General features: G+C 47.2%; 1 protein-coding gene and 1 pseudogene across 5 annotated transcripts; both read right to left on the reverse strand.

The window, feature by feature from the left end:
* Positions 1-1862: 1862 nt before the first annotated feature.
* On the reverse strand, positions 1863-23957 carry Znf746 (zinc finger protein 746). Of its 5 annotated transcripts, none has more exons than XM_075955210.1 (7): positions 23771-23957; positions 20770-21069; positions 20558-20639; positions 19642-19755; positions 6154-6345; positions 5421-5546; positions 1863-4451 (listed from the first exon to the last, which is right to left on the reverse strand). In XM_075955210.1, exons 1-7 carry the CDS (start codon positions 23792-23794, stop codon positions 3328-3330), a joined length of 1962 nt encoding a protein of 653 aa, XP_075811325.1. In that variant the 5' UTR covers positions 23795-23957; the 3' UTR covers positions 1863-3327. The 5 variants fall into 5 exon arrangements, with proteins under 5 accessions (XP_075811325.1, XP_075811323.1, XP_075811322.1 ...); XM_075955206.1 differs by having other exon boundaries at positions 3187-4448; positions 23771-23936; XM_075955208.1 differs by lacking the exon at positions 19642-19755 and having other exon boundaries at positions 1863-4448; positions 23771-23936.
* A 1848-nt stretch (positions 23958-25805) lies between these two features.
* LOC142839311 (large ribosomal subunit protein eL37-like) lies at positions 25806-26123 on the reverse strand (annotated as a pseudogene).
* Positions 26124-26431: the final 308 nt, after the last annotated feature.

Consider the following 26431-nt stretch of genomic DNA (forward strand, 5'->3'; position numbering starts at 1 on the left):
TTCTCTAGTATTTCTTTTTTTAATTTATTTATTTATTAAAGATTTCTGCCTCCTCCCCACCACCGCCTCCCATTTCCCTCCCCCTCCCCCGATCAAGTCCCCCTCCCTCATCAGCCCAAAGAGCAATCAGGGTTCCCTGCCCTGTGGGAAGTCCAAGGACCACCCACCTCCATCCAGGTCTAGTAAGGTGAGCATCCAAACAGCCTAGGTTCCCACAAAGCCAGTACGTGCAGTAGGATCAAAAACCCATTGCCATTGTTCTTGAGTTCTCAGTAGTCCTCATTGTCCGCTATGTTCAGCGAGTCTGGTTTTATCCCATGCTTTTTCAGACCCAGGCCAGCTGGCCTTGGTGAGTTCCCAATAGAACCTCCCCATTGTCTCAGTGTGGGTGCACCCCTCGCGGTCCTGAGTTCCTTGCTCGAAGCACACACATTTTTAAAAAATGATAGTTACTTTCCAGCTGTGTTTTATTTATTTATTTATTTTTTACAGGGCCTCACTATGAAAAGCCCTGGCTTACTTGGGACTATGTAGACCAGGTTGGCTTTGAATTGCAATGACCCTCCTGCCTTTGCCTTCTGGTTGCTGGGATGAAGGAATGCACCACTACATGATGTTACTGATATGGTTAAAATACAGCTTCACCCATCTTGTTTTTTGTCATCTGGCAAGTGGCACTCAGCCCAGGATGGAGAAATCCTTTATTAGGGAACCATGGCCAGGCTCTCTGGCTTATTAGTTTTGCATGCAGGAGTGGAGGGGTTGGGGTAGAGAAGGGTACAGTGAACTGCGTAGGCCTCCTTGGCTTTCAGTACTGGGGACATCCAATGGGAGAGATGACCAGAAGTGAAGGAAGGGGTCAAGTTAGCACAGTTAGCACTGTCAGGATTCTCCATCATGAGCCTGGTAGAACCATCCCTCTGTCACAAGATTTATTTATTTATTATATATACAACATTCTGCCTCCATGTATGCCTGCACACCAGAAGAGGGCACCAGATTTCATTATAGATGGTTGTGAGCCACCATGTGGTTGCTGGGAATTGAACTCAGGACCTCTGGAAGACCAGCCAGTGCTCTTAACCTCTGAGCCATCTCTTCAGCCCCTCTCTGTCACATTCTTGTGTCCTTCATGGAAAAAATAATATGAAATAAGTGAAGAATAAAATTGTATATATCTTTATTCTTAATTATGCATATCTGTGTGGGAGCATGTGCTCATGAGTGCCGGTGTCTTTGAGGGCCGGGGTGTCAGAGCCACTGGAAGTAGAATTATAGGAAGGCTCACAGCTGGGAATTGAACTTGGGTCTCTGCAAGAGCAACAACTGCTCTTAACTGCTAAGCCATCTCTCCAGCCCCGAAAATATCTTTTTCTTTTCCTTAAAAAATTATGACAAAGATGAAAAATTCCAAAAGCGTGAGGTAAAATGTCAACACTGATTAGCCCGTGGGTGGGAGTATGGCAGAAATGCCACTGGAAGCAGCAAGACCAGGCTGCATCTAGAGGTACTGCCACCTCTCCAGGCAAGGGAGGGTGGGAGGGCTCAATAGCTTACATCCATTTTCTTGATATGCCATAGTTTTCTCCAAGAGTATCCTATCTTCCTGAATACCATCGCAGAGTAAACTAAAGTATATAAACTGTATTTACAGTCTGTAGCAATGTGATTGGTAGGTCTTGATTCTCTCTCCAAAATCCAGTTTATCTCCAGGGAGCCAAACTGCCCTGAAATCACCTTCTCATGTTCGCAGAGTGGCCAAGTGTTAGCTGTGGGCTAGGGGCATGGCCTCCTAGAGAAGCTGTTTAGAAGCAGCAGGGAAAATGGCCAAATGTCTAAGAATGGATCCATCAAACAGCCTTGGTGCTGGTTAGGTTTTATTTTAACAGAATGTTTTCTGTTCATTTGTTTTTCAAAATATCAGTTATATCAATATTAGAAGTGTAAACAGGTACAAAATATACAGTACATAGAAACAATCTTCTTAACTAGTCTATTTCTAATAAAAGTACGCAGAAGGGAGTTGAATGGGCACCATGGTCTCTGCCCTCTTCAGGGAGTCATTACCCACTTGGGGAAGAGGACCAGTGGCTGCTTTAACAAAATGGGAATGGCTATGTGTGGTGGGGATAGCACTGTATTGACAGAAACTTGGACCTAGCTCTAATTCCATTGTGAAGATAATCCAGGCAAGCCTGAGGAAGCCACTTACCCAGTTACCTGGCATTCCAACTACCTGTGTGTCTAGTCATGCGGAAGCACACATACTGGGGGCCGTTCAGCTTGAGCTGCCAAGGCCGTTCTCTGTGTCTTGATGATCTGATCCATTTGTGTGGGACAAATTTTTTAAGAGGGCAAGACCTCAAAAACCTCTCCTTCCCTAAACTGGTGTTCCATGAGAGCTGAGACTCAGCTGGAGCTCTTCCCAGTTCCTAGAACACACAGTACTTGCAGTTAGAGGCTGTGTCCCCTTTGAGCCCTTTATTTTTTCCTTAAAAAGAACCCACCCATCTGCTGCTTCCCAGTGTGAGGTGGAACCATCTTGAAAACGAACATCCTGCACAATGGGCAGCCAAGAGAAGCATCTATGGATAACAGACATAGCCCAAGATGGGTGGCCTCATGTTCAAGGGCCCAACACTGTCCAGATCTAACACTACTACAGCGCAATACGACTCTTCCTAGCCAGGCCCAGGAGTCACTACTACAGTGAATGAAGTACCTTCGACAGGTACCACCGATGGCTCAAAAAGGGAAAGTCAGGGCTGGGCATTAGGGTCTTTTCAGAAAGTAAGGAGTCCTTACTGCTGAGTGGAAGCTGTCTAGGCCCCAGTGCCTTCATCACCCACGGCCTAAGGTTCAGACCAGCTGCCTGGACAGAATGGGAACTCACCTGCCATAGGACTGTATGGTCCAAGGCTGGGAATGCCTTTGCCTGGTCTTCCCACTGACCACCTTTCCAACACCAGTAAGACAAGGTGGACACATAACCCTGAAAGCCACAAGTACACCTCAGAACTTCAACCGCTGTTGCTACTATTTTCCATCTTTTTTTTTTCTCAAGAATTAAAGAGAAAAACAAAAATGGGTTTGTAATTAAATTACTTAAGATTCTACTAAGGTGTTCAGTCTCACAGTCAGAATCCTACTCTCTTTAGGTGGAGGCTGCATTGATAGTTTCTTTCCAATGATCAGTTCAGCAACAGGGAAATTTGATTCTCTGCCAAGTCTCCCTTTTTGCTTCTGAGCTTTCTGGCCACCCTGCTGTCTGCACACGGGACTTTGTACATTTGTGGCCTGCAGGGACCACAGAAGGGTTGGGGGCCCTCACAGGTCCCCTCCACCATCAGTGGGTCCCAGGACACTTAGGCCACAAGTCCAGTCAGTCACAAGGTCTGTGGAAGCCATGGGTCCTTTGGCTGCGGGGCTCTTAAAGGGGTCGGGAGGAGCTGGCAGAGGTGGGAGTGGCTGCCCATGGGTAGGCGCCTTGGCCACTGCCGGGTGGTTGCGCTGGTGCTTGCGGAGGTGGTCCTTGCGGATGAAGCTCTTGCCACACACTGTGCAGGTGAAAGGCCGCACACCAGTGTGCGTTCGGTAGTGGTCGATAAGCTTGGAACGCTCTGTGAAACGCTTCTCACACTCGGTGCAAGGGAAGGGCCGCTCGCCAGTGTGTAACATGCGGTGGCGGATGAGGTGTGCGGGGCGAGTGAAGCAGCGGCCACACTCCCCGCATCGCAGGGCGCTGCTGTCCCGTGCGCTACCCCCGCCTCCGCTGCTGCCTCCGCCGCCACCACCACTACTGCCACCTCCACCTCCAGTAGCGGTAGAAGCTGCCCCCGTACCCGCCCCGTCAGGCAGTCCACAGCTGCGCTGGTGAGCACTCAGGCTCACCTGCAGCTGGAAGCTCTTTCCGCATGTGGCACAGGTGAAGGGCCGGCCTCCGGGCGGCGCTGCTGGGTGTTTCTTCTGTCCCGGCTTATGACCAAAGCCTTTTGTCCGGCCGGGATATTTGCAGGGATCGTTGAAGGGTCTTGAGGCCTGGCTGGGGTCCAAGATGGCATCTCCATTGTCAGGAGAGGAAAAAGGGAGCCCCTCAGGCACCGTCCTTGGGTTCAGGCCCACTGGAGGTTTGCACCGGAAATTCCAGCCCCACCGTACACCACCGAAGAGCCAATCCCCAGGAGGGGCCTCCTCCTGTGCTATGGCAGGACTGAGCTCACCAATGTCCCTCTCTGGCCTAGTGGGCTCCCGCAGCCCAAGCACCGTGTCCTGGCTAGGGAAAGAACTGCCCTGACTTTCCCAGGCTCCTTCCTGGACAGGGCTAGGAAAGAATCTTGCAGCTTGGCCTGGTGCAAACAAAGTCCCATGAGCCTCCAGGTCGGTGGGATGCACAGGTGTGGCTACCACCTCCTCTTCCTGGACTTCTGTTTTGATGACAATTTTTACGTCTGCTGAGAAGAGAAAAGAGCAGAGATCATTCTGGACATTATTAAAGGACAAAGGGTCAGCCCCATTAGAACACCACAGCTCAAACGAGCAATCTGTCCTGTTCGAGAGGCTAGCCAAAAGCTTCATCTGGCCCGGTGACTTCCCCACTGTAAAAGCAACCCTAAATTTCGTCCCCAGATTCTGTTTTCCCTTTCTTTGGCTGTTAAATCATGAGTTTATTCTAAGAAAGGGATTCTGAATGTGATGGCCATGTACTAAAAATAATGCAGAAGAACAAGCTTGGCCTCTGAGGCATCTGGGACTCTGTACAGCTGTCAGACACATTTCTTAACCACAGCTCCACTGTGAATGCCCAACTCCACAGGGCAACAAGGTTAGCTTGGACAACACCTCTAAAGGTACCTCAGCATGCCATCTGGTACACAGTAACTGCAGTTACCTGATGACCAAAATGTTACTGAACAAATAGAACTGTTTGACTTTATATAAATATATTGAATTTCAACCCCAAGGCTTGTTATTGGATTTTTAGTGTATTTATGGGTGGCAAAAGATGACAGAAATTTTTATTAATATTAATAATTGGCCTTCAAACAAGAGAATGAATACAAGAATGTGAGAGTTGTTCTTTCCAACTTTGGCTTCCGCTGTCTTTGGCAGCACTGATATCTAGGAAGTGGTTTTAGCTCAGTCTGTTTGCATCTGTGCCATGGGAGCCACAGGTTGCCTGGGGGGAGGGGAAGGCCTGTCCTCCAAGAAATCAGACTATTTGAATAGATTGGCTAACTCTACACAAAAGGAACTATCTATATCTATAAAAAGTATCGGCATCCTCAAGAAAGGCTGTTCAAATCAGAGAGTTCTGAAGGAGAAGAGAGCAGAAGGCACAGTGAGCTGTAAGATCAGACTCAGTGCAGTAAGAAAAGGCTCCCAGGCCAGGCATTCGTTCTCCTTCCCTGCCACTCCTGTACCTTCTGTGGATGCTGCTGTGTTGAGCTTCAGTGTCCCATCTGAGCATGCTGAAGAGGGGTGGTGGGGAGGGAGATCTGCTTGCCAGGAAGTGGGCGGGATGGTGGTTGAAAAGTTGGAATGGACACCTGTAAGGAAGAGAAATTGTAGCCTGTGGGTTAGGGGAAGGACATGGACATGGGAGAATAGTGAACATGAAAACTGAGGGAGGGTGAGGCAGGGCAGCAAAACCCTGAAAGCCCTGCTCTGAGCGCCCATGTGCATCGGCCTCTCTGAAGTCAGTGTGTTTTGCTCCCTTCTCTGAAGCACTGCAAGTCAGATGTTATCAACTCACCTTTCTCCAACAAAAGGCGAGCCTATGCCTCAAGGAAGGTTTGAAAAACTTCTTGTCAGGCCAGATTTTTTTTTCTTCTTTTTAAGATTTATTTTTATATTATACAGGTGGGTGTTTTGCCTGCATGTATGTCTGTGCACCATATGCATGCCTTGTACCCTCAGAGGCCAGAAGGGACCATCAGATCCCCTTATGACAGTCTGCCATGTGGGTGCTGGGAATTGAACTTGTGTCCCTGGAAGAGCACTCAGTGCTCTTAATCACTGAGCCCTCTTTGCAACCCCTAGGCTAGATCTTCTGAGAGCTCACAGTTCCTCATATGCTTTTAGGCACCTTCCCATCCTCTACCTTCAGTCCCTAAAACTCATGCCAGAATCTGCTCCCTTGTCTCAATTACTTACCAGAGGTAGCATCTGTGGAGATGTCTCCTGCCCCAGAGTCCAACTGGCTGAGGCCCCAGGGCTCTTCCCCAATATCTGGCTGTCCAGCTGCCCAGGCTTCCACACCTAGAGCCTGCTGCTCCTGCAGCTGGAGCTCCCCTTCCTGCTTGATCTGCATCAGGAGGTCAGGGGCAGGAACTGGAGCGCCGGAGCCTAGGAAAAGGAGAGCATGTGAGCCCCTCAGGCCTGAGCTGCATGTATATATGATCAAGGAGTGCAAGAAAGCCATGGCATAGGGTGCGTGGGTTGGTGAGAAGGAAAAACACGCAGACAGGTTCAGGGCTAGAGCTGATCCAAGGGTAAGTCCTAGCTGCCCTGGAGTTTTGCTCTCATTTGTATGTAATAAGGAATGCTTGACCTCTTAACTCTATCTTACCCTGCATGAGCTTAAAAGAAAGAGTCCAGAGGTAAAAGAAAGCAATTCAATTAGGGGATGGAGTGAGGAACATGCATGTACGCCTGTGGGCCAGAAGAGGCACCAGATCTCAGTACAGATGGTTGTGAGCTATTGTGTGGTTGCTAGGAATTGAACTCAGGTCCTCTGAAGAGCAGCCACAGTGCTCTCAACCACTGAGCCATCTCTCCAGCCTGAACTTAAACTTCTGATCCATCTGTTTCTACCTCCCAAGTACTGGGATTACCTGAATGTACCACCATCCTTTTTTTTTTTTTATGTAGTGCTGGGGATTGGACTGATGGCTCCTTGAGCTAGCAGGCACTCCACCAGCTCCTACATACACATACTTTAGCATATTTATAGCAGAAAATATGAAATGAAAATTAATGGGCTAGTCAGGTAATGCAAAGTATCACAAATGAAGCAATACCGACAACAAAAGCCTTCATTTACTTATTTATTTAATTTATTTGAGACAGGGTGTTGTAATTCAAAAAATGCCGCAAAGAGAAGTCATGCCATGTAACAAAGCTCACATAGGAAGAGGAAAGAGAAGGGACAGAAAAGTGGGCAGAGACAAGAGTGGCAGAAGAGAAAGGAAGAGAGAGAGAGATGGGGGTGGGTAAGGTCGACCTTTTAAAAGGGAAGGTAGCAAATGCACACAGGAGGTGCCCCTAGTGGCTGCAGCTGAGGACGTATCCTGTCAGGACCCTAAAGGCAGGCCAGTACAAATGCCTGAACACGAACACAGGGTCTCTCTATGTAGCCTCAGCTGTCCTGGAATTCACTGTGTAGACCAGGCTGGCCTAAAAACAAAAGCCTTTAAAGAGCAGAAGGAAGCTGCCCTGTGCTCAGGCCTCTAGTCCCAGCTTCTTGGCAGGCAGTGGGAGAGTATCATAAGCACATTATTTATGGTTCTGAGACCCTGCCTCAAGAAGTGGGGAATAAGCAAAATCAATCAAACAAACAAAAACAGCTGGGTACACAGTGCTGGGTAGAGAGTGCTGGCCTGGCACATGGGAAGCTCTAGGTTTAATTCCCAGTTTGAGAGAGGAGGAAAGATATGAGAGTGGAATTAGGAAAGTAGAATATGGGAAAACAATGCGGAGAACATAAGATTAGTTTGCTGAAAAGAATATTAAGCCAGTTCATCTCTAGTGAAAGTACGAGGAGAAAGGAGAGACCCTGACGGTCTGAGCATGATGCAGCTGAAGTTAGCATGGTAAGGAGCACACTGTGAATGGTATTCTTTTTTTTTAGTATTTATTTATTTATTATGAATCACTGGAGTGCCCATTATCACGTACATCACTAGGGTACCCACCATTACATCTATATCACACTAGGGTGCCTATTTTCTACTCAAGTCATTACAGATTTGAAAACAAAAACCAATACATCTTTATTAATTAATGATGTGATTAATTTCTCAGAAAATGTGGGATTAGACAATTATTAGAAAAGTTATTTAGGCTGGGCGGTGATGGCGCACGCCTTTAATCCCAGCACTCGGGAGGCAGAGGCAGGCGGATCTCTGTGAGTTCGAGGCCAGCCTGGTCTACAAGAGCTAGTTCCGGGACAGGCACCAAAACTACAGAGAAATCCTGTCTCGAAAAAAAAAAAAGAAAAGTTATTTAGTATTAATAAGAATTTCAGCAAGATTTCTAGAAATGTCAACAAATGAGAAGCAACTGCTCTTTTGTTCTTTCCTTCTTTTTTGTTTTTTTGAAACAGGGTTTCTCTGTGTAGACCTGTATACCTAACTGTTCTGGAACTCACTCTGTAGACCAGGCTGGCCTTGAACTCAAGAGAAATCTGCCTGCCTGTCTCCCAGAGCTCGGCTTAAAGTTGTGCACCACCACACCTGGCCTCACAACTACCTTTTCTGAGGAGCCAAACAATTGCTATTTTTTTCCTGTCATGGATCTTAACACAAGAAACAAAGGAGGAAAGCGGCTCAGCTAAGCTATTTTTATGATGATAATTCAGATTTTTCACGTTCATCTGTGGACAAAGAACATTTTTACAATGACCCTAGTATCAGAAGTTAACCTGGGCTGGCTGGAGTCTGTTCCTGGCAGAGAAGTTGAAGACACCTGTCTCAGGAGGAAGCCAGTGGTCCAGGGACTACGCTGTTCTAGCTCCTGATCCTCATCTCTCCAGTGTGGTGTGTTACTTCACACTATCAGAGACAGCTGTGTGAAGGGCAGAGGCCTGAAAACAGCATCTCCGCAGAGCTCCTGCTAGATGGGAGGGGGTGTTTCCTGCCTCTAGTCCCCATAAATCAGCAATAAACAGACACTGCTAGTTAAAACAAGATACCATTAAGCATAGCAATTAAAACAGCAACAAAAAAACCAAAGTACACATGGAACATAGAAATATAAAGAAAAAGTATAAGACCTTTTGAGCATAAAATTATGAAAACTTAGTGAGATATCCTAAGGACTGCAGGTCATCAAGTATAACGTGACTCCATGAGAGTGAAAAGTGTCAATACTTTGCAATTTCAAAACCCCACTTGTATTTTTCATGGCACTTGATTAGGCAGTGAAAGTTTTCTCACAATGGTACAGGAAAAAAAAAAAACAAAGTGCTAGTAAGAAAAGTACCAAGGTCTTCTCTGCTGCTCAGCAAAAAGCCTAAACCTAATCCTGCTGGGCTAAGGACTTGAATATGTAAAGCAAAGCTTGACACTTTCAATAGGAAATACAAGACTTTACGATCTGGAAACTGGGAAATATTTCTTAATTGCTAGAGACACAAAAGACTCATGCATGCAGGGAAAGACTATCAAATCTAAGTAAAGTGGCCTGAGAAGCATCTGGGCTTTAAAATACAGCATGGAGCACACTGTTTAGCAGAAGAGTTCCAGCTCCAGCACACAAAACAATAAACCACTTCAACTTGAGAAAGTATCAGCATACACACAAAGATTCATATTTATACATGTAAAGAACTACAAATGAATAAGGAAAACAACTAAGCAGACAAGCAGAAGACTGGCCCATGAACACAGCACACAGTGCTCCATCTCACATGTGCTCAAAGCCATTTCACTCCCACACAATGGTCAGAAATAAAAACACCTTTAGAATGAGGCAGGAGCCCCAGGGCCTGCTGATAACTCCACTTCAGGGCCACTTTGACATTACAGTTGTCACTTCCAGGTCTATAGTAGAGAAACCTTTGCAAATGCCTAAGAATTTTCACAACAGCATGTCCTTATAGCAAAACAACCAAACCAAACCCAAACCCACAACTAACCCCAAATAACCCAAAACATAGACAAAATGCAACTACTCCCCAACAATAAAAGAAGTAAATGCAATGTGTTAATTAAAAACTTTGAAAGGGAAATCATGGAAATGAACAAGTTATTGGTTTTCTATCAACATAGAGGGCTCAAGCACAAATATCCAATGAGAAAAGTAAGCACAAGAAGAAAATCTGCACCATGGTAGCATTCATAAAAACTCTAAAACTAGGTCAAAACAAACAATGGTTTTTGGTAATACACACAGAAAATAACAATATAAAAAAAGGTAGGGAATGATCTGCTCAGTGCCTGATTTCTGTTTGTTAATAAAAAGGGCTAGGACTTGGAAGGGACTCAGACTCTGGAAGGTTCTAGTGGTGCTCAATTCTCATGCTAGGTGTTTGGCACTTCATCATCCTGTTCTTGGATATTTTCATATTATGTGTGATGCAGAAAAATCACACTATTAAAGAATAAAAGGAGGCCGAGTGGTGGTGGCGCGCGCCTTTAATCCCAGCACTCGGGAGGCAGAGACAGGCGGATCTCTGTGAGTTTGAGGTCAGCCTGGTCTATAAGAGCTAGTTCCAGGACAGCCAGGACTACACAGAGAAACCCTGTCTCAAAAAACCCCAAAACAAAACAAAAAACAACAAACAAACCCCAAACCAAAAGGAACCCTCTAGGCCGGGCGGTGGTGGCGCACGCCTTTAATCCCAGCACTCGGGAGGCAGAGGCAGGCGGGTCTCTGTGAGTTCGAGACCAGCCTGGTCTACAGAGCTAGTTCCAGGACAGGCTCCAAAGCCACAGAGAAACCCTGTCTCGAAAAAAAAAAAAAAAAAAGAAAAAAAACAAAAGGAACCCTCTATGTTTGATAATAATACTTGTCCAAAATAAACACTTCTGGCTAGGAGATGAGCTAAAGTGCTTGGTGACCACCTGCATGCAAGTCTCTATACTGGATTTCCACACAACTGTCCCAAAACCATCCACAAGTTTTGGCTAGATACAAGTAGATACGGGTATGCATGTGTGCATTGCATGGTGCCGAAGACAGCACTAGGACCTTGCATATTAGGCAAGAGCTCTATCACCGAGTTACATCCTCAGCCTGTGTTTTTCGAGACAGGACCTCATGATGGGAGTCTCAAATTTCTGATACTCTTACCTCCTGAATGTCATGATTATAGGTGTACACAGCTATGCCATAAAACTGTATTTTATTTAAAATTATGTAATAAATTGCTGATTAAATAGGATAGTCTAAAATAATTTAAGCTGCCTGACACGGATGCTGGGGAACAGAACCTGGGTCCTCTGGAAGAGGGGAAAGAGTGGTCTTAACAACAGGGTTTCACTGTGTAGTCCTGTGCTGGGGACTATGGACACCCAGACCTTGAATTTTCTACGACCCTTTGCCTGCCAGTTTTCCTGTGCTTGCAGCTGCTCTGAGCACAAGACCTTGATGGCAGGGGAGTGGTCTCTGGTGGTTTGCAGCTGAACAATCCTGAGACCTAGGGCATGGCCATTTGTCAGGGAAGGCACTATATAAGCTGCCCTGGTACACAATAAAGTTGGCATTCTTGTTTCAAGGATGACCCGTGCCTCTTGTCTCTGTGTGTCTGTGTGTGTTTCAATCCCCAGGCCCTCGCCTGGCTCACCAACCTTCCCGTAAAGCAGACTGTAAGGGATAGGTGTCATACCGTAGTACATGTAGTACAGGCGAACAGGACTGTAATACACTTAGTAGTATGGACGTTACAGTCCTGGCTATCCTAGAACTCACTCTGTAGACCAGGCAGGCTTTGAACAAGAGATCCATCTGCCCTTGCCTCACAAGTGCTGGGATTAAAGATGTACACCACCACCCAGTTAGATACTTTGTTTTTTTTGAGACATGGTCTCACTATGTGGTCTTGGCTGGCTTGGAACTTGCTACGTAGACCAGAGATTTACTTGACTCTTGTTATGTACATCTACCTGCTTCTGCCTCCAAATTAAAGGTGTGCACCACCATGCCTGGCCCTTGAGAATATTTTTTTTTCTTATTTCATGTGTACTGGAGTTTTGCTTAATATGAGAGTGTTGGGTCCCTTGAAACTGGAGTTACAAGCAGTTGTGAGCTGCCATGTGGGTGCTGGGAATTGAACCCGAGTCCTATGGAAGAGCTGCCAGTGCTCTTAAACACTGAGCCATCTCTCCAGCCCCCTTTAGAAGACACTTTAAAGAAAATTCCAAGCCAGATATGATGACACACACCTGTAATCCTGAGTCTCAGTAGGCAGGCTTCAGGTGTGAGGTAACCAAGGAAATGGAATCCATTATCTTGGTAGCTGGGTCTATGTTCAAAATGCCACTTTGTGGCTGAACATTCTTAGACTGCAATTAGGTTATTCTCACTATAGTAAAACTAGAAGGAGAGGGCATTTTCCCAATTGCCACACATGTGAACTAACAAAGGATATGTACCCTCCCAGGACCCAGGTTTCAAAATACCATTGATATTGTGAGTTTTGATCTCTTTAGTGGGTTTCTAAAAAAGAGCATGGGAAGAAATGCCCTAGAAATGTGCTCCAGTGTACCATGATTTGGGAAGGAAAAGGTTACCTTATCACACAAATAGGCTATGCACCTCATAAATATTCATAACACTTCTTACAAAAATAACAAGTGCAAGATCTTTTCAGCTACCCACCCTTGGGTCAGCTTATTCTCAGCTATATGGAACACACTATGACTTTGCTTAATTGTGCTAAGTAAATCATAGCTTAAACTGAGCCCTTCTGATAAATTCTTTCCTTTAAGACAAGCACCCAAGAACTCTCCTCCCAGCTAACAGTTCCAGTGCTCAGCAGGCAAGGCAAGCCTGGGCAGCTCAGGGGGTGCCATGTCAGGTGAAAAATCAAGTATAAACTTAAAAGGAGGCTTGGATATAGCTCAGTGAGAGAATGCCATGAGCAAGGCCCTGAGTTTCATCTTTAGTGCTGAAAACAAAACAAACCACTTGATAAAAAGAAACATTAGCAGCAAAGGTGTCTATTCCACAACATCTTATTGTTAGAGCAGAAACAATGTTGTACAAGTCCCTGGGCTCTCTATCCCTAGCACCGCCATGACTTTTTGTAAAGGTTTAAAGAACCAAAGATGTCTGAACAGATGACTCACCTTACCTAACAAGAGCAGCATTTTTTTAACCTAATGAAGTCAACGCATATCACAAGTATCCCTGTCACAACTATATAAAACACAAAATTAAGTTTAAAGAAAACTCTATATTTTGGGAAAACAACTACCAGAACAAGACTGTGAAACCTTATCCAACCACCTAAGAAACTGTCGATAAATGAGTCTTCTGTGGACAGAAGAGCCCAGAGCTGTAACGATGGCAATTCTCCAGAAGTTAAACTATAAAGCAAACGAATACAATTCCCACATGCTCCCAAGAAGACTTTTCTTGAGAACATAAAGATTCCAAAATGCATATCAAAGAACAAAGATCCAACAACAGCAGAACAGTTCAAAGAGCAAGCAGGGCAAGTTTGACCCACGAGTTAAGGTTTGGAGGAGCTGAACAATGTGGTGTTGGTAGAGACAGAGCAACAGAGAGAATAAGGAGCCCCCCAACAGCCTTATGGATATGCAGAAACTAGTTCAAGTTGGAGGTGATATTACAAACCAGCCAGGACAGGAGTATTTACTAATTAACATATGCTTTGAGTCAGGGTCTCATGTATTTTAAGCCTGTCTCCAATTAGTTTTTAAACATTTATTATTATTGCGTATGTGTGTGTGAGTGCCAGTGCCCATATGTGTAGAGGTCAGAGGGAAACTTTCAGGAGTTGGTTCTCTCTTACCATGTGGGTCCTAGGGATCAAACTCAGGTCCCTAGGCTTGGTGGCAAGTATTTTGGGCAGGGCCTGTTAGTCATCCCTCCAGCTTTCTCAGCAGTCAAGGATGATACTGAGTTTCCGATTTTTGGCTGGGAGTGGTGGCGCATGCCTTTAATCCTATCGCTTGGGAGGCAGAGGCAGGCAGATCTATGTGAGTTTGAGGCCAGCCTGGTCTACAGAGTGAATTCCAGGACAGCCAAAGATACACAGAGAAATCCTATTTCAAAAAAACAAACAAACAAAAAAAAGTGTTTCTGATTTTCCTGCCTACACTCCCAGTTGGTTAGAGACATGTGCCACTGTGCCCATGGAAAAATTTTAAATTCTCCTTTGCAGCCTATATAAATATTAATTCTAGATGGATTAAGGACTTACATTTAAAAAACAAAACCTTAAAAAATGTATTTGGAAAATACATGGGCTGGTGAGATGGCTCAGTGTGTAGCTGTTGAGTTTGATCCCCAGGATCCACACGGGACAAGAGAACGTATCCTATAAGCTGTCCTCTGACTTCCATGTGTACATGCACACCCACACCCCTAAATTTAAAGTGTAACTAAAAAATATTCAAAGTGGTTGCAGAGATGGCTCAGCTGCTTAGGACCCAGGTTCAGTTCCCAGCACTCACATGGTGGCTCACAACAGTCCCTAACTCTAGTTCTAGAGGGAATATGATGCCCTCTTCTGGTCTCTGTAGGTGCTGCACATACATGGTGCACACACATAAATGCAGACAAGACATTCATATACATAAATCTTTTTTTTTTTGCCTTTTCGAGACAGGGTTTCTCTGTGGTTTTGGAGCCTGTCCTGGAACTAGCTCTTGTAGACCAGGCTGGTCTCGAACTCAAAGAGATCCTCCTGCATAAATCTTCTAAAGAAGAAAAAATTAAGACAATATCTTTGCTCTGCTTTCTGTTTGCCCTGAGGTGAATAGACTCTTTTTTCCTCTGTGTGCTATGATATTCTGTTGGAGAAACAGAAATTAAACTGAGATACAATTTCACGCCTGCCTCGTCAAATGCTAATTATGAAAAGATGTCAGAAACACATTTCATAATGCTGATGGAAGAGGCTTCTGTTGATTCTGGGGAGAGCAGTGGTACTGCAAGGGGTCACCAAGACCTGACACAGGGAAGCACCTTAGTCTGCTCCAAAGAAACATTTACATGTTGATACAAAGATGTGCTCAAGGATGCCACTACCATGCTGCTTTTTGGCAGTGAAAAAAGGACATTACTGGAAAATACACTGCAACAGTTTCTTCTTTTGTTGTTGCTGTTTCATTTTTATAGGGTCTTACTATGTAGCCCTGGGTGATCTGGACCTCATTGCAATCCATCTGTCTCAGCCTCCAAAACACTGGCATACATTACTATGCCCAGATTTTTCTTTTATCTTGTTTGAGAGGCTTCACTAATGTACTCCTAGCTGATCTCAAGAGTCGTCTTCTTTCAAATGCTGAGATTACAGGGACGTGTCGCACCCAGCTAAACAGTTGTTTTTCAAATATCAAGCACCTGAAAAGCCTGGTCCAGGTGCAATAGGCCCTGCCTCTAACACAAGTCAGTACTGAGGCCATGGCTGGAAGGCCTGAACTAAAACAGCAGGACTGTCTTCCGCAGCAGCAACACCCTAATATGTTAGTACAGACAAATGTGAAATACAGAGTAAAAATAAAATGACATTTATCTTGGCTTTCCAAAACACAAGGGCAAGTAGTAACTGCAAGAAGAATGGGACTTGTTGTGGAATATTATTTTAAGATGTGTTACATTTGTTTATGCTGTGGAACATCTGCTTTAATGATGCAAAGATATGTTGCATTCCTATATGTTGCATTTGTTTAACTCTGTGAAGCTGTGTTACTGTGTCTGTCTAAAATACCCAATTGGTCTACTATTAAAGAGCTGAACGGCCAATAGCAAGGCAGGAGAGAGGATAGGTGAGGCTGGCAGGCAGAGAGTAAATAGAATAAAGAGAGGGTAGGGAAGCAAGAGAACAAGGAGCGGAGGACTCGAGGGCCAGCCACACAGCCAGTCAGAGTGAAAGGAAGGTATACAGAAGTAAGAAAAGGAAAAAGCCCAGAGGCAAAAAAGCTGGCTAGAAAAAGCGAGGCTAAGGCATTTATAAGAAAAAAAAAGTTTCTGTGTGACTTATTTGGGAGCTAGGTGGCAGACCCCCAAAAGACTAAAAGAGTAAAAATAGAAAAGACAAAAAAAAAAAAAAAGAAAAGAAAAAATCCAGCAACAGAGACTGACTGAGGCAAAGGCAGCTAATGACACCAGAGACACATTCCAAATACCAAACCATAGACACATCTTAAAGGATGGACTGAGCATACACTCAAAACCACTTCCTGAATTCCTAGTCTGTTATGAAATATTTCGAGTATGGATTTATTCCATGAACAAAAAGCACATACTTTTTATCGTCTGAGATTTCTAAATGGGAGGGAGGACATGCATATAAAGAATAGATAAATGCACAACACCTGGAACAAAGAGACTAGAATATTAGATGGGGAAATCTGAGGAAAGTCCCACTCAAAGGCCTCCCTGCAGTGGCTCTGAAGAAGTACATCATTCAGGGATTTGGGACCAGAAGCCTGAATGCTGAACAAAGAGCTTCGAGGACAGTGGGATGAGAGCAGAAAGACAGGAAAATGGGAGGATGGCTGGCTGTGGAGACTGGATGAAAAGTTAGAATGTGCATTTTACCCGGCTCTCTGCTGGGTCCAAGCAGACTGTAGGGGCTAAGGGCAGGACCAATGATGGCAATCTCTCAGCAAGAGACTAAGGCTTGGAAGCAGTCTAGATAACTGAGTGGGAGGGCTAAGAAGAAAGTGGATGTGTTGTAAACAGAGGGCCAGAGAACTTGGGGTTTTGGCTTACAGCTGGATGGGTGGAGAAGCCAAGGAGAATGAGGGAAGAATGGGTTTCAAAGAGAGGTTACTAGCTTGCCTTGGACACACTTGCCATGGCTATCTATGGGCCATCCAAGTGGAGACACAGCGTAGGCAGTGGGGTGTGGGAAATTCAGGCAGAAGTCAAGCTAGGAGCACACACCTAGACTTAGGTGCTGAGACCTAAGCTGTCATGAGGAAGGGACTGTGAGGATGAGGGGGACACCATTTCAGAAAGGTCCCAAGGCCACAGGAAACAGCAAAGGGAGGACATCAGGGGTGGGGCAGGAACCACAGGAGATGAAGTTGTCCTGTGTCTCCAAAGACATGACTTCAGGAAGTAATGCTATGGTTGGGTGTGTCCCTGGAATCCCTGTGCTGGAAACTTAGTCCCTTGATTCTTGCTAATGGCATTAGAGGCGGAGCCTTTGGAGGCAATCAGGATTAGATAAGGTCATGAGGGTGGGATCCCCCAAAATAGCCTGAGTGGCTTTGTAACAAGGGGAAGGAAGATTTGCTGTCCCACAATGGGATATCCTTTCTTGCTTTCATCAAGAAGGGTCACACCAGATATGGCCCCTTTGACCTTAACTCTCCAGCCTCCAGGCTAGGATTGTGGGGGAATCTATAATGACCCAGTCTATGGTATTCAGTAATAACAGAGAATGGATTAAGACAGTGAGTTATGGGGCAAACATTCCAGACACAATGAGGAAGGCCGGCATTTTGGCACCAGCAGTTCACTGGAGTCTGAGATGGTCAGGATTAGTGGAGGAGGCACCCAGGTTAAAAGGGATGACTTGGAAACGTATATGCTCCCTCTGAAGCTTGACTGGAGGCCAGAGAAGTGGGGCAGTCTTGGAAGAGGAGTGGGATCAAGGGCGGGAATGTCTGCTGCCTTTGAGAAGGTGGCATAGGGCAGATTCTTGGGCCAGGCAGAAGGGATATCAAAAAATATCCAAAGACCACAGAGTGGTAAGCAGAGCAGCAGGCACAGAACAGGCAGGGCACCAGGAGTCAGAGGGCCATGAGAATTTTTTTCTTAAAAAAATAAAAACAAAAAAACCCTAATATATATATAATACCTATGATATATATAATATATCCATATATGGATAGATTTTAGATTTATACATGCACATGTGTGCTTGATGCAGAAGGTATCAGATTCCTTAGAATGGAGTTACAGATGGTTGTGAAACACCATGTGGGTGCTGGGAAAAGAACCTGGGTCCTCTACAAGAGCAACATGTGCTCTTAACCACTGATCCATCTCTTTAGCCCTTCCCTGCAAGAGTAAGTTTTTAAAATTAAAAGTGATCTTTTAATATATACTGAAATTGTTGGTTGTGAGCTCTCTCTATATAAATAGGGCTAGGTTTGGTCTCTGAGTCATAATTTGCCAGCCTGAGCTAGTGAGGCAACTGAGATAATGCTGGTGACTACTGGCAGATGTTGGTCAGGAATACCAGATGAGGCTGGCTGTAGGGTTATGGGTTTGCTACTGGCAGCTGCCTGCATGCAGGTGCAGAGCAGGCAGATGATTTCTCTGAGATCAGGGCTTTGCCAAGTAGATAGAATAAATAGAGGGAAAGTGAGAGAGTGTATGAGGGGGTAGTGATAGCCACAGGAAAGGAGGATGAGGAGAGAGTGAGAAGGCTTTGAAGGTCCTACAGATTGAAGACCTGCTGGACTTGAGGCTCTAAGGACTGGAAGAACTAGAAAAAGGAAGTGGCTGTGGAATACATACTAGGGATGGGGACAGTGGAAGGGATGAGGCAAACATCAAGAGTGGCAGGACCACCACATGGCTCTGGTAATCTTCACGAGTAGTGAGGCTGAAGGATGACAGGTAGGTGTGTAGAGGAGGGCAAGAACACCTGCCTCCTGAAAGCCCAGCGTCAAAGGGACATGGGGAAGAGGACAGAAGAGAGAGCCAGGGCTCAGCCTGAGCAAGACAGATGGGAATACACTGGACTCATGGAGGGTCCTGAAAAGTACCATGGAGATAGTAGGGTGTGAAGAGAAGAGATGAGGCCTGACAAGGGCATGGACTGACTTAATCAAGAGTGAGAGGAGGGCAGGGACCCAGATGCCAGGACTGAGGAGGGAAGAAAGGCAGCATGCGACTCCTGCTGACAAATTCCAATGGGCAGTGGACAGTGAGGGCCACCAACTGGCTGTTTCTTGGACCCTACTGGTTCTCACCAGGGAAAGTACCACATGTTACAAACACTAGGAAATAAAAGCAGATACCAGGAACCTCTCACCCTTGGCTTGGAAGTCAAGGTGACATGTGTCCCCCACCAGGCAGTGAACTCAGTAGACACCTTTCCACCATCCAGCTGACCCACCGTCCTTGGTACCAACAAAACTCAACACAATTAACTACGTAGGAATTAACCACAGGAAGATCTGAGTGACACAGTGTCAAAAACGACAAACCCAAGGTGGCAGGACAGGCAAAGGACAGACAAGGGAGGCAGAGGCTTAGCAAAGTCAATGTCTCTTGCAAATGACTCAGCAAGGTCTTCCATGTAGGAACCCGGCATCCCTATTCTTCCTAAACTTGAAGAGGTGCTGATTGCTCCAGGGAAATGTGAGACACTGTGTTTAGTATCCAAGTCACCTGAAATAAACACCTGGTTCTAGTCACACTGGACCACATAGCTGGCCAATGGGTTTTTAAACTTCCAGTGTTTAAAACTGGATGACTCCTTGAGCAGTTCAAGCTCTTTACTCCCTCTTCTCTTATCCCCTAATTCTTGACCCTGCTTCTGGCTTTGCTATCTATGCTTCTGGCTTTGCTATCTATGCCCAAGATACAAATTACCAGTTTCTACACCATGGCTGAGTAAGTCAGTTGTGACTCAACCATCAAAGAGTTACATTTGAAACACTGTGTCTTTCTGGAAAGAAGAGTAGCACCAACCCTAGACCTTTATTTTTCTATGTTCACTTGGTCACCTGGTGTGTCCCTGATCTTTTCCCAACCCTTCACCTGGACTAGGGTCCACAGGAACTTCCGGGACCTTGGGGCCAGCGCGACGCCAAGTGCATGGCTCCTTGCCTTGTTCAATCTGGGAGAGGACCTCGGGTTTGGAGATGGCATAGTCTGAGAAAAGACAGGGTTAATCACATTCTCATCAGAAAGGGTGATAGGCAGCTGTAAAATCACTAATAGTCTAGAAACTAAATGTCTTGACTGGTACTAAACAGCAGTTCTCAATGGTAGGCATTCTGCTGCATTGTCTAGGGACGAGCTTGTGTCGACTCTGGGGGTGGGAGAGTGCTACTGCATACTGAACAATGCATATGAAAGACCCCACCCCAAGCGTCATCTGTCCACAGAGCTAGCTGTGTGGGATACACACTAAGCAGCAGCATGCCTGCAGAGCAGAACATACTGCGAGTGCACTCACTCAGTCCACGAAACACTCCTGATTAACATACTGCGAGTGCACTCACTCAGTCCACGAAACACTCCTGATTAACATACTGCGAGTGCACTCACTCAGTCCACGAAACACTCCTGATTAGAAAGTAAGGCCAAGAGGAGGGGGCTGGAGTAACAGGGCTTTGGGGCACTCTGTGATGTGTCACATAAAAGCCACCAAATTGATGGTGAAAGAACAATTCCTTCGCTAAAGTGGAGTGGACTAAAAACATTGGAGAGCTGTGGCACACCTGCACCCTAGTCTCGGTAAAAGCAGAGATGTCCATACTTTGGGCCTGCTTTCCTAGGTCTGCTACTCCAAACAGAAGGGAGTACCTGATTCTTCACCCCAGAACATGGGAGGAGTCTCCTTGCTCACAGTATCTAGGGATCTATATAGACACCACTGAAAACAACTATATCACAAAGAGGTCTGGGGACTGTAAAATCCCACCTTACAGAGGCATGTGTCAGGCCTTACCCAGGGAGACCAGCGTCTCATAGTTGCCCCTCATCACGTGCTTGTAGAGCTCCTTCTGCCAGTCCTCCAGCTTGCCCCACTCCTGCTCAGAAAAACACATGGCCACATCATCAGAGGTCACAGGAACCCAAAACCACACTTCACACTCACTCACCCACATCCTTGCAGGCATGGACCCTTGGGCTCCCCATCCCGGGGCCCCCAAAAGCTACCTTGGGGACCTCGCCCTTGCTGCCAGGGGGAAGTCTCAAAATCCAGAAGTTCCGGTTGCGCAACAGATTCTCCACGTTCTCCAGCCGCCGCTGCAGCAGCCCGTACTCCTGCAGCAGGGTTCCCAGCACGGCCCACTTGCCCTCCAGCTGGTTGCTGAACTCCACAGCTGTCTTCTCACAGTCAGCCAGCTTCTTCTCTGCCATCCCAGTTCGGCCTTCTAGAGAAAGCAGTCGAGCGGCCTGTGATTCAATCTTCCTCTCCATGGCCTGAATTGTAGCTGCCATTGTCCACGGAGAAATCTTCAAGAAAGAGGAGAAACCAACATTATTCTTCTCATTGTGATCCTTCTATCCCACACATGGGGGAGCCAAGCTGGGAGTGGGGGGCCCAAGTATGTTGTGGAAGTAGGAACATCCCATATCATGCACCAGATCTTGCCTTAGTAACAGCCTCTTTGGGTTTAAAGATCTGGCCTGAGGCTGGCAGGTGCCTTGCTCAGGACCCCACAGCACACTGCAGATTTCTACCTTGGCCCTTCCACCCTATTTAGTCAGCTCCTGTATGTCCCTACACTGAGCATCTTTCCTGGTGGACATGATTTCTTTTCACAGCACAGCGCTAAACACATGGTAAACACACAGTGCGATTTTGCAAAATAAACAGTGACTTAGCATTGCTGGGGCGTTTTAGTGGAGAAACGATAAACTGCAGATTTACTAGGGCCCAGCCTGCACTTCTGTCACAATCACACAGGAACTGCCTGATGATGACCCAGCAAAAACTCCAGCTGCTTCAACTGAGAGGCACAAACAAGGGGTTGCTCAAGTGCTTTTTAAAAGAGCATCTCATGTCCCCTCTTACAGACAGATAAGCTCAATGGCCAATTCCCTTCCCTCCAGGACAACCTGATTTGGTCCCTTCCTAACTGCCCCTCCCCCATGAGCTAAAATTACCATTACTGCCAATTTTAACCAATCAAAGAGATGACTATTTTGTTTCTGTGATGAAGTCTTACATAGTCCAGGTTGACCTAGAACCTGCTTGGATGGTGCTGAACCCTCGCTCCTCCTTGCCTTTATCACCCAAGTCCTGAAGTGACTCTTAATACCTGGCATTAAGAGTTGGACTCAACTCCCTGCAAGGTATGAATCAGTCTCAGACACGAGCTGTCCTGAGATCAGGGACATACTTAATCTGGTGGGGAAGGCAGACTTTTACACGTGCAACAACAATCACAAGACTGATACATCCCTGCCACTGGGAATGGCAGAGGCTTTAGTGACTGCCCACTGGAGATGAAGAACACATTTGGGGGGGAGGGGGACACGGGAAGAGCTCCTTCATGTATATCCAAGGTGCAACCCCCAGGACTGATTGGAGATCCCTGCATGGGTGCCTCTTCTGGTCAGTGCCTGAAGACAGATGTTCCTTACATTCTAGAAGGATACTCTTTAACAAGAGAGGGTGGATGACTACTTGTAAAATAAAAGTGACATCTAGGAAATAGTGTGGACTCATCGGAGTCACTGGGAACCAGAATGTGGGAAGACACATCAGAAAATGGGGCCAAGAGGGCTTGACCAGAGGCAGAAAAGCTGGTCTGCATGGTGCTCCAGAGTTTCTCAGGCTGTACAGGAGGCACAAGCTCTGACTGAGGACTTTCAGTGGGTCTCAGAAGATGGATTCTGACAGGCAGAACTGTTGTAAGGGAGAGTCTGCTGTGGGAGGATACCTCTGGCCTCTTCTTCTTTAGGGCCAGCCCCAACTGAGATTATCCCAGAGTCTATTTCAGATGTATCCTTGTACTTTGCCACCATTCCCTCTGCTGCAACCTCTGTGTTACACAAAAGGGCATCTGCACAAACATCTACCTCAGTGATGTTTTTCTTGTTCAACATCTGAACAATGGGTCGGGTTTTTTGTTGTTGTTGTTTGAACTATTTTTGTGGGGTCCATGGACCTTTGAACTGTGTGGCTTGTGCTCTGCCTAAGCCTAGCACCTTGCTCACTCAAAGGGAAGGTGGAACAGCCAACTGCAAACAGGCAGGGAAGCCAAAACTCTGAGGAGCCACTGGTCTAAGAGGACGCCAAATCCTTCCACTGTTCCCCACCCACATGACGAAGTCCAGGCCTTCCAGCCCCTTCCAACTCTGCAGCTCATAACCAAAACCATCTCTCCAGGCTTGTGGACCAGTCCTGAACTGTCCTGTCTCTGTGCCTTGCCTCTCTCGGCCCTAGTCCTATGAAGCCCTAGTTAACTCAGTTTACAGAAGCATAGACTACCTGGCCAGGTAGGAGGAATAGGGTCTGCTAAGCACCTGCTTATTCGAACTTCGTTTCCACCAGGTTGCCACAAGCTCTTTCTGTTTGACCATATGGCTACTCGTGTACCTGTCTGCTTTTCTTATCACAGTCACTGAACTGTAAGCACTGTCTTCCCACACTTCCTCTCCGAGATTCTCGGCAAGTTAACTTCACTGGACCTCCAGCTTCTCTTTTGTACAAAATAATAACTATAATAGTTATATTATAGTAAACCCACAGGTTTGCAGTGAGGACAGAAATCATGCCTAAACCGGGCTGAGTACAGCGCCAGCCTGGCTGGACAAATGGGAGCAGCCCTCGCGCGCCGCCCGGGGAAGGCCGGGCACATAGTGGGTGCTCAGTGTATGCGGAATCGACGTCGGACACCTCCCAGGTGCCACAGGCCGCTGGGGGAGCTGGGGGAGCTGGGGGAGGGAAGCACCGGCCCGGCGCCGAGGAAGGAGCCCGGCCCGGGGACGCGCAGACCGGGAACTTGGCGCGGGTCGGCCTCCGGAGCGCGGACGGCCGTTCCCGGCTCCACCCGGTCCGGTAGGCCCCGGCGGACCTCGCGGCCGCTCGCCGCAGCCCCAGGACCCGCAGGCCCGGTAGCCCTCCTGGGGCCTGCGGCACAGTGTGCTGGGCCCCGGCCTTCCGGGGCCCGAGGCCGCGCGGGCCAAGCGCGCGGGCCGCCCTTACCGGAGCCGCGGCCGCCTCGGCCATGGCCCTGCGCTGTCCTGCCCGGCGCGGAGGAAGTCGACGCCGCGGCGCGCGGCCCCACGCAGGCCCGGCCGCCGGGTCCTCTCCGCCGGCAGCGCCGCTGCCTTCCCCGCCGCGCTCCTCGCAGGCCGGCCTCCCGCCGCTCTGCCCGCAGCCGCACCGCCACCCTCAGCGCCCGGCCACTCCACACTGCATCCTGGGAGCCGGCGCCGCGGCCAGGCCGACGAAGGCCCGTGAGGCTTCCTGGAGGCAGCGCGGCGGCACAGCTCCACCTGGAGCTCGAGCGGCGAACGGCAGCGCCGGCACCCGCCCGCCGCCGCGCCCGGCCCCGCCCTCCTAGCGAGGCCCCGCCTCGGCCCGGCCTCCGGCCCCGCGCGTCGCCCCGCCCCTTGCGGTCCTGCAGCACAAGTGTTGGGGCGGGAGGGACAGACAGCAGTGGCATCCTGGTTTGGCTGCATAAAACGTGGGCTCATGGCCTCGGGGGGGGGTGCAGTGCGCACCCCTGGCTCGGTCGCATCTGCAACTGGCCAGTTGTAGCACTCCTATCTTTGCCTTGAAATGGAATGACTACTTCCAACAACAGAAAAATGGCTTGATAAGTCCCAGGAGGCATCCGTGTAGGATTTTCTCTAATATGTGTATTATAATAAACATTTAAATGACAAACATGGAATAAAATGCCGTCGTTTAAAAATGTTTGGAATGGAGCTGGAGGGACAGCTCAGCCGCTAAAAGCACTTGTTCTTGTAGAGGGCATGGGTTTGGTTTCTAGCATCCACATGACAGCTCACAACTGTCTGTAAGGAAGTCCAGCTTCCAGAGATCCGACCCCCTCCTGATGTATGTTATCATGCGCATTATTCATGTTCATCTAATGTTCATATAAAATTGTATGTCTAACGAAGTTTAGGCAGATTTGGAAGCATATACATTAACGCAGTGTCAGTAGTTTTATGTTAATAGAGAGACCACAGACTGTTTGGGGGGGCATTTCCTAACCTTCAATTCATATGTTTGTTTTGTAATAACAGGGGAAGGAAGAAAAAAAAATGTAAAATTCCTCCAGAAGCCTGGTGTGGAGCCCTCGTGTGGCAACAAAGAAGTATTGCCTTTGACAATTGCCTTCTGTGCCAACCCCCAAGCAGGAACTTGTAAGATCTGGGCTAGCTAGTGGCTGAGATCTTTTTGTTGTTGCTATGGTTATTTATGATATACTTTTATTTTTGATTATGTATACATGTGCCTGTATGTAAATATGTGTACTCACGTGTGGGTGTGGGAGGGAGGTCACACGTCCTTTGATGAATAGTGATGTGGAAGTGTAAGCCACATAAACCCCTTCCTTCCCAAGTTGCTTTGGTCATGGTGTTTCATCACAGCGACAGAAATTCTAAGACACTGACTGAGACCTTAACACTCCCTCCCATTCTCTCCTCAGCCCACGTGGTCTGTAGGGGTGTGAGAAGAGACCAGTCAGTAGAATGTACCCTTCTTAATGCGTAAAAATAGGATTTCTCCTGGGGACTGCCTTGGGTGAGTTCTTTTTTTTTTTTCCATTTTGGAAACCAGAATGATGTGGGAGTGTCATATATCAATCTGTTGATTTCATTGGTTAAGCAATAAAGAAACTGCTTGGCCTCATAGGTTAAAACATAGGTGGGAGGAGTAAACAGAACAGAATGCTGGGAGGAAGAGGAAGTGAGCTCAGACTCGACAGCTCTGCTCTCTGGAGCAGAGACGCCATCCTCCCCTCTCCTGGGCAGACGCACGATGAAGCTCCGACCCAGGATGGACGTAGGCTAGAATCTCCCTGGTAAGCCACCTCGTGAGCTACACAGATTATAAGAAATGGGCTAGTCCGGGTGCGAGAATTAGCCTAGAAGAGGCTAGATAGAAATGGGCCAAGCAGTGTTTAAAAGAATACAATTTGTGTGTTGTTATTTCGGGGCATAAGCTAGCCAGGCGGCCGGGGTGCCGGGGACGCAGCCCCGCTGCTCCCTATTACAACACCAGAACATTTATTTTATGACAGATTGAAATCCTCAAGATGAACTGGATGCTGCAACAGCTGCCCTCTTGGGTTTAGGGGTTGTCCCTTCACGGAATCCATGTCTGAATCTTCGGTAGACAATTTTTAGGTGCCTCATCGGCCCAGTCCCGGTAGTGTTTCGTCTCTTAGCCTTGGCACTCCAGTTATACTTTCTCTTGCGCTTGGCAGGGTAGCCGCATTTGCCACAGGTAGACTTCTGAAGGTGGTAGGCCTTAGAGCCACAGCACAACGTGTGTGCGTCTTGTTGCGACGCTTTCCAAAGGATGATGTTCCTTTCGTCATCTGGCTTCTGCCTCCGAGGCCAAAGAGACGGGAAGAGCCCTTGGGTGAGTCCTTACTCTTAATATTTGGAGAGGCTGGTTCCCCAACTCTAAATTTTCCTCTCTTCCTGATAATTCAGCTGTGTTCTGAGGTCTCCAAAGTCCTGGGATTTATTGCCTCTCAAAAGAATTGCCTGAAAAAAAAAAGAAAAAGAATTGCCTGGATCCCCTGACGTCACTTGCCTTTTGGAGTCAATCCTTCAAAGGGTGATGTCCATCTCATTCTTATTACAGGGAACAGCTTTGGCATCTGCTCCCAGCTCCTATCGT

Source organism: Microtus pennsylvanicus, chromosome 21 (genome assembly GCF_037038515.1).
Source record: "Microtus pennsylvanicus isolate mMicPen1 chromosome 21, mMicPen1.hap1, whole genome shotgun sequence".
Taxonomy (NCBI): Eukaryota; Metazoa; Chordata; class Mammalia; order Rodentia; family Cricetidae; genus Microtus; species Microtus pennsylvanicus.